At 40.7% G+C, this 12,583-nt stretch overlaps 1 protein-coding gene across 2 annotated transcripts in view; it reads left to right on the top strand.

The window, feature by feature from the left end:
* Window positions 1–12,583, top strand: part of AP3S2 (adaptor related protein complex 3 subunit sigma 2) — a 58,065-nt gene that overhangs the window by 27,592 nt on the left and 17,890 nt on the right. For both annotated transcript variants that reach the window (XM_067696722.1, XM_067696728.1), the window contains exon 4: window positions 445–516. In XM_067696722.1, the coding sequence (XP_067552823.1) occupies window positions 445–516 (72 nt within the window). The remainder of the gene's footprint in view (window positions 1–444; window positions 517–12,583) is intronic.

Raw genomic sequence — 12,583 nt, 5'->3', positions numbered from 1 at the left:
TCAACTTTAGTTCCTTAAAGCTCTCAGGTCATATCTGATTCCATGCACATCATTCTCAAATATGACATTCCAGTCAAAGCCTTGATAATATAACCACCAATGTTTCCAATTGTGTCCTGTTACAAGGGGAACAGATTCTTATTGATCGTTATTCTTTTATATCAGCTGGCATCTTATAAAGGGGGAAAGAAAGCCTCATGTGTCTGCTGGTTGTATTGCTATACTGAAAACAAGATTGTCCTGTCCTCAATTGTCCCCTTCAAATTGGGATAAGTAGGGTGATCAGCTAGTGCTGGGAGGTTTGCGGTGGGTTTTTTTTTTTGGGGGGGGGGCGGGGGTTTGAGATTTATCATAAGGTAAATAGTATCTTGACTGCCCCCTTTACTTTCAGATGTGACATTTATGAAGATGTGACTTGTGTATCTATTTCTCCTTGTTTCCTAGGTTTTTGTGGAGACTTTGGATAAGTGTTTCGAAAATGTTTGTGAATTGGATTTGATCTTCCATATGGATAAGGTAACCTTCTCTCCCAAACCAGGGTTACTAGGAAACTAAGAACTTTGGACATCTCTAGCCATCTGTACACCTTCATGTTCTTTCTTTTGGTTTTTTTACTCTAGGGATAGTCCTAGAACCTAAGTTATTAAACTTAATAACATAAGTTTAATAGTTTTGGGAGTATTTTGCTGAGATTTGTTACCAGTTTTAACACACACAGGATAATTACTGGGCCTATATTATGGTTCATGTTTTCACAGATGGACTTCTTGGTTTAGGGCAATGATGGCTACCAGGCCAATGGTGAGACAAATAGTTTTGTATTGATTTTGAAATGAGTTTCTCAGGCATAGTCCAGTGACAGTGAAGCTTTGAAATAAACACATCATGGTTTTGAACTTAGCTAGTAAAATGTACCCTTTTTCTAAAGAGTAATATAGTGACTAAGACATCAGTAACATAGTTTGAGGTCAGGTGATACTCTGTAGGGAAGCCTGCCAGGCAGAACTGAAGTGGTCCGAAGTACACGTTTTCAGTTTTGTGTTGCTACCATAACTGTGACATGGCTTATGTCCTCATGTGCCAAATTAAATATGGGAGATAACCAGCAAGGGGATAGGAGCTGCCACATTTATTTTATCCAGCTGGGCACATGCTCTACCCAGTGCTGTTCATTGGTGGAGGTTGGTGCATCTTAGGTTTGCTTGGTCCTGGTTTTTCTTCCACTGATTATTGTCACAATGATCCATGGCCCTTAGAGGGAGATAATGATGTTTAGGAGACTACTACCCATTGCTATGCCGTGATCCTTTATTAATCTGTTTTCATCATGACGAGATAGGTTATTTTTAGATCCATCATTGCCATCTAGAGCACTTTCATTTTCCAGTAGGATCTTCAGTCTCAGTTAACTCTCCCAGGGTTCTCAGATAGCATTTTCTGGGCTAATGCAATGGGTGTTGGAATGGAGTACAGTTTTCTCTCTCAACGTGTGGCTTGGCTCTGTGGCTCCCTGAGCAGCTTGGTGCAAGAGAATCACAGAACCCCATTCCTTTTATAGATACTTGACTTGGGGCTCTCTGATAGCCTCACAAGACTTCCGGGACTGACTGATACTTTTGAGGTGGTTACTCTCCCTTTTCATATGAAAGGACTTTAGAAACTTCAGAGACCTCTCAACCTCCTCTTTGCAGGCAATTAGAGTGGTTTTAGGCTTGTCAGTTGTTAAAGGTGCTGCTATCTGGTAATTTCTGTCAAGGAGAGCCATAGCTCTAGTTTCCTTCTGTACTAGTGGGGAAAAAAAGTTAAGACTTAAAGAGACTTGAGAATATGGAGGGAACAGAGGAATGCTTTCTATAGGCCCTATTATTATTTTAAAACAATTTTTTTAAAATTGTGAAATACAAGGTGTTAACCTTGGGGTTAACACCTGGTTTCAAAGTGGATTCCTTTGGGGATGCCACCTGTTGCTTACCAAGCCATTCTCAGCTCATGGATTAAGGGATAGGCTTTGCTTGGGAATTCCCAAGCAAGAGAAGAGGAGGCACAGGTTTCTCATCCTCCCATTGTCACCATGGCAAGGTGTGTCAGGGCCTGTCTCTGGTAGAGTGGCTTCCCGCCCCCTTCTCCCAATGCCCTTTCTTTTTTTTTTTTTAAAAGAAACTCTATATTCTTTTTTATTTAAATTTTTTTTTTATTTTTGGCTGCATCGGGTGTTCATTGCTGCACGTGGTCTTTCTCCAGTTGAGGCGAGCAGGGGCTACTCTTCGTTACAGTGTGCGGGCCTCTCATCACGGTGGCCTCTCCCGTTGAGGAGCACGGGCTCCAGGCACGCGGGCTTCAGTAGTTGTGGCGCATGGGCTTAGTTGCTCTGTGGCACGTGGGATCCTCCCATACCAGGGCTTGAACCCGTGTCCCCTGCATTGGCAGGCAGACTCCCAACCACTGCACCACCAGGGAAGCCCTGCCCTCTGTATTTATCAGACAACTGCAGGAGCAGACTTACCAGTGAGGAGATAGACAAACTGCCTGGATACCAGGTAGTCTGTTATTTGGGTGCCAGCTGTCTCTAGAAGTTGTCTCAGGATGCCAGATGCCTAACACCTGAAAACTTGGGGGGCCTATAGGATGATACACCTGGAGGAGGCAGTTGCGGGTCCTATGGGAAGTTGAGCTTGGTCCTGTGCAATTTAGGGTCAATTTGTAAGTTACACATGCGCACATGCACACACACGCACACCTGTTGGGATTTTGATTGGAATTGCATTGAATCTATAAAACATTTCAGGAGAATTTACACTTTTACAATATCAAGTTTTATCCATGTTATGGTATAGCCATTTCTTCAGGTCTTCTTTGAGGTTTCTCAGTGAACTTTTACAATTTTTCCCATAGAGGTTTTACATATCTTTTATTAAATTTATTCCTAGATACCTGTTTTTTTATGTAATGATGTTTTAAATATTCATTTTTTGTTTATTGTTGCTATATAATATATCCATCACTTTATTTCTGCAAGTTGATGTTGAATTCAGAGATTGTGTTAAACACTTACTAATTCTGATATTTTATCTGTAAACATTTTGCCCATTTCTTTTCAATCCTGTAGCTTTCTTTCTGTTCCTTGCTTTACTGACTAGGAACTCCAGTGTAATGCTGAATAGAAGTGGTGATAGTGGGCATCTCATTTTGTTCATAATTTCAAAGCGAAGTCTTCATCTTGTCAGTATTTGCTGTATATATAGTATTTGAAGTATAGCAAGTTTTTGGGTAAATATTCTTTATCAAGTTAAAGGAAGTTTCTTCTTTTTCTAGTTGCGAAGAGTTTTTAGTCATGAAAGGGTGTTAAAATGTATCAAAAGCTTTTTCTCCATCTCCTGGGGTAATCATGATTTTTTGCCTTATCATTCTAATATTGTTCTTTAAATATTTGTGAGGATACCTGCTAAAGCAGTAAAGTAATTCCAGTCCCAACTATTTTATTGCACGTGTCTTTTAAAGGAAATAAAAGGCCATAAAAATATTGTTCTTTCTCATATGTCTTATCTTCAGATGAGTTCTATGAAGTGTTTTGCTGCTGCTGCACATTTCTTTTACAGTTTATAGAACTGTTTATTTTTAGTTGCTCTATGACGTCAGGAAATTGCTGTCCATATCTCCTAAGGTTTTTGAAAAGTGATGATGCAAGGACCAAATCTCACTGTACTCGCCTGTAGAATGTCTAAAGGTGTCTTCCAACAGCGGACTTTCTTTCAGTGGGATTTCAAGCTTACCTTTGCCCTCATGTAGAGCAGTTGCTAATTCAGGCATATCTTCTATTGATAGTAGAAAATGGTCTTTTACTCATATAGGCAAAGGACCAGTCATGATACAGGAGGAATGTCACCTTGAACGCAGTCCTTCTTAATTAGTCTCCACCTTAAGTCAGGAATTCCCATCAGGCGGTTACACTCTGCGTTGGGTTGTCATGGATAGCTGCCTCATTCCCCTAAGCAGTTGTGGCTGGAGTAGCAGGCCTGTGTAAGGTCCAGAAATGACTCAATTCCTGCTGCCCTGGCAATTTTTTTCTAATCTTGAGATTTCTTTCTCAGCTTCTAAATTATTTTTGTCAATGTCCTCTTTTTATTACCGCTGCTCTCTTCACCTCTTCACTCACCCTTTCTTCCTGTCTTAAAGGAAGGTTTATTCCATTCCATTTCTAGAACTAAGTCCTCTTCCTATCTCTCCCTAATATGCAGCATAATCTCGGTTCTTCAACTCGTCTCCGAGGTGTCTTTATTTGCTCCTTCTCCTATAACTACAAATTTCGCCAGATTGTCCCAATCTCTTACAGAATACAGCTCTCCCCATGCTTCTAGTGCTCCTTTTAACTGTCGTTTCATTTCCATTTCATTTAAGGTAAACCTCCTCATGTGTGAGTGATTTATACCCAGTCTTGCATTTCTACTTCGTCTGTTCCTTTTCTGGAGCCTATAGCCTGGCTTTCACTTCTACCCCAAATTCACTGATTATTTCCTAATTCTATTTGCCAATCTTCACCTTCTTTAGTGTTTCTGCAGTATTTGATGCCGTTGATCATTCCATGAAGCACTGCCTTAATCCTTTTCCTACCTTTGTTTCTGTCACATAGAACCCTCCTGGTTCTCTTATTCTCTTCCCACCTTCTACCAGTAAATTATGATGTCAGTCATCTCTCACTTCACTCTTTTCCCTGTCCTGCTTCTATCTTAGATCTCATCTGTTTCTCATACTTAAACTATTATCCACTTAGGTAGTTCGTGAATTGGTATTTCTAGTCCTGATGTGTGGCCTGAGTCTTATTTTTCCCAACTGCTCGAAGACATTTCTTTCTCATTTCATTCTAGTATCTTGTTTCTTCTTGCCACTTCTTATCCGTAGCCAGATTCAGCACATGTCTCCTGAAAACTGTTTCTTCCCTTAGCTTCCGTTTTCCGGTGGTGCTACCAGTATTCTGTGTCATGTACACGCAAAACCTTTCCTCCTTCTTCCTTGCCCCCAACAGCCAGTCAGTCACTAAAACCTGTGCTTCTTTCCATAGAGTCCTTCTTATATCTTGTGTTTAGATTCACTAGTTATTGACATTGGTCACACTTGCTTTTATATCTCTCTAGATACATACTTTTTTCCTGAACCATTTGAGAGTTAGTTGCAGACATCATAACTTTTCAGCCCTAAATACTTCAGCAGACCTCTCCTAAGAACAAAGACATTGTCTTATATAATATGTTGTGCATAATTCTCTAATATACTTAATTACAGCATAATTAATTATTAACCACAACATAACATTCAGGAAATTTAACATTAATATATACTGTTATCCAATATATAGTTCATATTTAATTTTCCCCATTTGACCCAGTAATGTCCTTTATATATATATAAATTTTATAATCCTAGTTTCAATTATGAGTCAAGGAGAGCCACTGTCTTCATTTATGGTGTCTCTTGATTTCAGTTGTGTCTGTTGGGTTTTCTAACCTTGTTTTCTCTTCATTCTTGTTGATCCTGCACACTGGAATTAGATTCATTTTCCAAAGCACCCTTTAGACTAGGTCCCTTGATCACAGACCTCTTTTGGTCCCCCATTATCAAGCTTTGACCCCCTGGCCAGGCATTCAAGGCTGTTCACAGTTTGTCCCTATTCTGTCTTGTCCTCACTTAACCATTATTTCTAGCCAGATACCTTCTGCTCTAGCCAGAGTGGACCAGTCTTCATCTCTTTGTAATTCGTGCTTCAGAGCCTCTGCCTGAATTGCCTTTCAACATCTCTTTGTAATCCAGTCTGTCATTCAAGCTCAGCTCAAATCCTACCACCCTAAAGCTTGTCCTGGTTACCCTGGCCTGTCATCATCTCTGTGGACAATATGTAGTGCTATTTCTGACCTTATGTACCTTAGTTTATGTGAGTTTGTATGGTTTCCCTACTTGACTAGACTGTTCTTTTCTTTGTGTTTGCCCTTGTCTCCCTCCCTGGATCTAGCATGGCCCCTTTTACTGAGTGAGCTGTCTACAGGTGAGTGTCACTAAAGAGTTCTCACGTCTCTAGCCTCATAAGCTTCTTCATGATTTAAAATGCTGCAGGTTGGAATAAAGTTTGATTTCATAGGCTCTGGCATAGTCCTCAGCTCTCCAGACTGTGCCATTTGGAGCTTATCTTGCCTGGGGCAGTTGGTTCCCTTCTGTTTTCAGAAATCCCCCAAACACAGCTCAATTTCATGGCTGAGGTGGGTATTGGTGTTGATTTTGGTGAATTGAGTTTTGTTCAAAGACAGTCACGTGAGTAGCCTAACATTCTGTTCTACCAGTGCCTCAACAGCAAAGCTGGATTTGGAACTCAATTGGGCTTTCAAGATTTGGTCATCAGAGTCATGGTTTAGTGCCTGTGTCAAGGGAATTCATCCAGCCTTTTTATAGATTTCAATCTGCAATGGGCTGTCTCAGGAAATTTGGAACGTATGCTTTGGGGCAGGTCTGAGCCCAAGAAACCCTGTAGTATGGAATTTAAATCTCTGCTAAGTATAAGCTGCTGAAATGGGAAAATGCTGAGGGCTCAAAATCGAAATGAACTGTTGAGACCTAAGATGAAAGGATCATAAATAAATGATGGTGCTTGTTAAGTGTCCCTTCTGGGAACAGAGGTTGTGATAAGAAAGCTCATTAATGCCCTCCACACCCCAGTGATGTTTGAAGCAGATACCCTGATTTCTGTTTCAGAGAATGGAGGAAGAGTAAAGGACACACGTTTTGTGTGTTTTTAGTGAGGAGGGAGGAGCTGTTTGGGCCTAAAAGAACAAGACATTCTGTTTGAGTTTTAGTTCTTGTGAAAGGTGATAGTTGGCATGTCTAACCGTCTCTGGCTACCTGTGTTTCTCTCTGAATGCTCCCGAGAAAGTGGAGGGGAGCCGAGGCCTGCCTTTTGTCCCATCGCATTCCAAGCCCTTCTCTGCTGAGACTTGAGAAGAATTTTGTAGCAGAATATTTTTCAGAGGCCAGTATCTTATTCCCTCAGGACAGCTCAGAGATTAGCAATAATGATTTCTTAAATTTCTAACATTGCTATACTTTGTTTTAAAAAAAGGAAAGAAAAGCTCAGACTGCTCCAAACTATACGTAATATCTGCTACAGTATACACTCTCACTTTCCTTTGCGCTTGAACTTTGCACTGCTTCAATGTACAGTCTCATTGATTGCCACTTGAAATTACAGAGAACCTTTTTGGTTTGTTTAATCGTTCCTTATTACTGGTTTAGGGTATTAGGATGATACTGTACACAGAACAGCAAAATTTGACCTTTAGAGCTGTTTGTTATCCGGCCTTTTCAATAAAACCTAGTGTTTGTCAAGACTGTAGTGATAGCAAAGCTTATTACCAATGATGTTACTTGGTTGTGTTGCAGATAAAACAAATTGTGTATCACCTGGATTGCTGATGTGTAGGTGCCCTAAAAGGCTGGGATTGAGATTCACTTCTTGCTATTATTATTTATGATGCAAAAGAGGATTGGCCTGCTCTGAGATAAAAAACAGAATTTCTTGATCCCCAATTGAAAACCCTTTGCCAGACTTGGTGTTTGTATCAATCTAGGTAGACTAGGTAATAACATAACTCCAAATTTTCAGTAGCAGAAAGGTTAATTTCTCACTCAGGCTGTGTGGCCGTGGTGTGTGTCTGCTAACTATAGTCACTCGGGGGTCCAGGCTGATGGAAATCTTCATCAACGTGTACTTTTCCACCTGGGCGCTTAAAGTGTGTTGGCTCTTAAAGTGACGCATCCATTGCACTCACATTTCATTGGCCAAAAGCAAGTCACATGCTCTCACTTAAAGGCCTAGGAAAGTGCAGTCCTACAGTGTGCCCAAGATGGGGGAAAACCTGAAATAGTTTTGAATATTACTAATGACTACCACAGTTTTGTTTTGTTTTGTTTTCATTTATTTTCTTAGAGGCAAAACAAATCCGACGTATGCTTCAGTATCAATTTATAGGTGGAAACTTAGAAATTTTAGTATCAGAAAAATCGAGGAACACTTGTAAAAAGGAAACATGATTGAATCTTAGGAAAAGGCATCTCATGTAGCAGCTTTTCAGTTTCTCTAATGAAATACTTGGCATTTATGTCTTATATGCTTCCCATATGAATTTAAGGTGGTTTACAAAATTAAAATTCCCTAATAGAATAAATTGCTTCCATATCTGAGAGGCAGGTTCCTCTCTCCTTACAGAGGCTTCCAGTTACCTATCCTTACCTTGATGGCTTTCTGACCTTGGTAAAGTACTGATGTCTGTTGAGAATGTTTTTGTCTTTTTTTCTCTGATTATCAAATAGCAAACATTTATTAATGAGGAGGCCACTGTGTTAGATATGGAGATACAAAGATGGAAAAGACAAATATTCTGTCCTCAAGAGGTTCATGGTGCAACTATAAAGATGGGTCACATAGAGACATTCCTGGGTCTTGGACTAAAGCAACATTTTTGGAGAAGGAGCCTTAAGTTGAATGCAATTTTTTAGGAGGCATGTTGTTATATGAGGGAGCTCTCATTTTGTACTACTTTTTATAGCAGTGATCACAAGCACTGCATTTAGTCAAATATATATAGTATATCTGCATATTGTACTTCATAAAACTAAAATGTATATATATTATTTATACAGAATAACATAGTGCCTAATCGTGAGCTCTTTTATTTAATGATATTTAATCAGAGGTAGAGAAAGAAGAATGGAACTTTAAAGAAATAGCTGTTTCTGGGGCAAGTCTCTGAAATGGAGGAGGGGCAGGATAGATGGTGGCCCATCTATAGCTTTTGCCTGAGAGCCTAGGTCCTAGATATGGAGCATGTTGGGCAGCAGGTGTGACGGCCCCAAGTCAGGTAGCTGGAGAAAACCATTAGCAACTTGAGGTAGAAGATCACTGCCAAGTGAGAAGAGCAGTGAGGTCTGTATGAATTCCTGAGTAGAATACAGTTAGCCCTCTGGATCTGAAGGTTCCACATCTGCAGATTCAGCAGACTGAAAATACTTGGGGGATAAAAATATTCCAGAAAGTTCTAAAAAGCAAAACTTGAATTTGCCATGCTGCCAACTATTTATATAGCGTTCACATTGTATTTGTAACTATTTATATAACATTTACATTGTATTAAGTATTATAAGTAATCTAGAGATGATTGAAAGTATATGGGAAGATGTACGTAGGTTATATGCAGATACTGTGCCGTTTTATATAAGGGGCTTAAGCATTCACGGGTTTCAGTATTTGGTGGCAGGGTCCTGGAATCAGCCCCCAACAGATACCATGGGTGGACTGTAATCATTCAAGGGGAGGGTAATCATAGAAAGGGAAATTAATGTTGATTGGGCAGCTGCCAAGTGCCGGGCATTGTGCTAGGTACTTTAAGCCCAGTCATCTTTAATACAGTAGACAGTAACATCCCTGTGTAACAGATCAGCAAGCTGAGGCTTAAAGTGCCTAAAACTTAAACAAACAAACAAACCAAAAAAAACACAAAACATGTTCTTTCCACTCTACTACAGAATTTGAGAATTTAAATGCATGAATATTATAATAAATATGATATGTAAAAATTTACAGAATTTGTTGACTTCTGATTCCAAAACCAGAATTCCAGGAAACCACACAGTAGGAACAAAGGCTAAAGGTATGGCAGGGGGTAGGGAGGAATGGGAACATTAGGGGTGAAGGCCACCGAAGATTGGGAACTTTGCATAAACTGCCGCTAGACAAAGGGTCTGCCAGCTGAGGCATTAGTGGCATTTTGGGCAGTGCAGTTGTTCATTGAACTGTGGATATCCCTGACCCCCTCTACTAAATGCTAGTAGGTCCTCTGCCTGATACATTTCCAAATGCCCTCTGGGGTGGGAGCAGTGCTATCCTAGATGAAGAGCACTGAGTTAGAGTAGGGTGTGTGTATGGGATTAGGCCGAGAGAAGTTTGAAGAAGTAGATAATGGTCAGACTGTGGAGAACCTTGTCCTCTGTTTCTAAGTCCAATGTACACTCCCCAGTGCCCTTTTCACCAAGCAGTTTTGATACTTCCTCATTCTTAAAGCATTCTTTGTTTCTAGTTTTAGGTTTTATCTACCTTTCTGGCCATTTCATCTGGCATTTTGAGCTTCTTACCTCTTAAATGATCCCTCTTCTCTTTTCTTTTAGACACTCTTTTCTTAGGAAATCTCACACAATCCCATGACTTCAGTTATCTTTCTGCTAGTGATTCCTAAAGTACCATCCGAACTCACTTCACTTCAAACTCAGTTATGTCCAACCAAAACTGAATCTCTATCCCCCTGTATTTCCAGACTGACAGTTCTGGAAAGGTTTTAGGAAAACTTCTTGGCATTCCCCTCACTGCCCATAGACTGAAATAGATGTACTTGTCTTGTTTCCACCCGAGCACCTTCAATTACTTTTGCCGTGACATTTAACACAGTGTGTTGTTCTTGCTTATTTGCCTGTTTAAGAGCACACACTCCAGAGCCTGCATGTCTCGGCTTGATTCCCGGCTCTGCCGCTTAAGAACCATATGGCTTGTGCCTTAGGAATTTATGTGTGGACAGGAAATCGTGATAGCACCTAGCTTATATGGTGGATTTGAGCATTAAATATATGGAAAGTGCTTAGGACATAGTAAATATTTATTTCATTCTTTTGTTTGTTTACCCCCCCCCCCCCGCCACCTCCAGATACTGTTAAGGTAAGGATCAGACTGTCTCGCTCACTACTGTATTTCCAGATATTAGCACAATACTTGGCACATACTGGTTATTCATTGTTGAATTCATTTGTCCATCTACTACCAGCGAAATAGTTAATCAAAAATTCCTTTCTTCATGAATCTTATACCTACTAGAGGGAGACAAAATAAAATAAATGTTAGGTGGTAATAAGTGCAGGAGAGAAAATAAAGCAGGTTGAGGGGTGGGTAGGTATGGCTTGATATTTTATATAGGGTGCTTAGGAAACGCATCCCTGATAAGATGGCATTTGAGCAAAAACCAGAAGAAAGTAAGAGAAGAGAGAGATAGATTCTTCCCTGGAGAAGAACATTCCAGGTAAATGGAACAAGTCCAAAGGCCTTGGGGCTGGTATAGCCGAATGGAAGTGAGAAAGCGGGGGGAATAATAGGAGATGAGGTAGGGATGGGGAAAGAGGAGCGGAAAAGTCATCACTGCCTCTGGAGAGGGGAGCTAGGTAAGTGTGGGGACTAACTTTTCAAAAATGTTGTACCATGTGCATATACATATATAGCTTCTTTATCACCCTGGGTCTTCTAGGTCCAGTGCACTAAAGAAAGAGTACAGCCCTCTCTTAATGTAAGCTTTATACAGTAAACAGTTTAAATTGCTGTCTCCTGCTCTGAGGCAAAGTCTGAGCTTGAAGCTAGATAAGTTGTAGATTGTCTACACATTATCCCTTCACCTTAGCCTAGGAACTGTGATTAACTCCGGAGTACAAGTGGGAGGGCCAAGGGAGTGTGTGCACAGTAGTGGTAATGGCCCAGAGTACACCTCAGGACACATTTATGAGTCTGAAAGCACATCCATCTAGATTGGGGAAAACAATTTGCTACATTGACATCTTGGTCATTGATGAATCTTTGTGGCCTTATCTGCTTATGACCCCAAGAATTAAGGTCCATATTCTGTAGAGAACAAGTTGCTCCATCTGTTTCTGAAGTTAGCCAGGTCTGTACCGTGAGACATTTTTAGCAGGTTAGGGCAGAGGGATGCCCAGACCCATCCGCCTGCAGTTGAACTCCTGATAGCACTGAAGGGAAGTCATCCTGTCAAAGCCTGGAGTTGAGCACTTCCTGTTTTTTTGCCCAGTCACTATAAAGTGCATCCCTTTAGATTTTCAGAATCAATATATCTGAATTTACCCTAGAAGAATCATGTTAATGTTGTTTAGAAACCTCAGGGAAGGAATGGAAGGTTCCTTGCTGACTGGGCCTGACCCCCTTGGGCTTTAAGACTGCTGCTTCTTTTCCTACCTACAGAATGAGAGAAATGGGCACATTCCACACAGGTCTGTCCCTGGCACCCTGCTGGCTTTCTCTTTTTACATTCATCCTTGGGCACTCGTCTGCTTTGATACAGATGGGCGACAGATCTACATCTCATTCTGACCCAGGCTAAAGGCTTGTGTTTATGGGAGTGTACAGCACCTTTCCATCTGGATGACCTGCCATCACTTCCAACTTAGTGTACACCAAACCGCTCATTTTCTCCTACTTTCCTCACCTCCTCTCTTGCCTACCCCTCACCCACTTACCCACTCAGCTGTGGTCTTCTCTTCTTAACTTTCCTTATTCTGTCAGCGATATCATCTTTCTTCAAGGCATGAAATCTCGGATGTGTACTTTGCTTTCTATTTCCAAGTGGTCGCAAAATGGTATTGGTTCTTCTTTCAGGGTCCGCTTCAGTCCCACCTCTGCCTTTCCTTCTCTTTTCCTTTCCCCTTTCCTTTCCTTTTCCTTCCTGGGTAACTAATATATCAGCTCTAGGTAACTACAGCAGCTATATCCAGTATTTCTCCC

The sequence above is a fragment of the Pseudorca crassidens genome, chromosome 1, assembly GCF_039906515.1.
Source record: "Pseudorca crassidens isolate mPseCra1 chromosome 1, mPseCra1.hap1, whole genome shotgun sequence".
In the NCBI taxonomy this organism is placed as follows: Eukaryota; Metazoa; Chordata; class Mammalia; order Artiodactyla; family Delphinidae; genus Pseudorca; species Pseudorca crassidens.
Note: the sequence above shows the minus strand (reverse complement) of the source record. Positions and strands in the feature narration are given on the sequence as shown.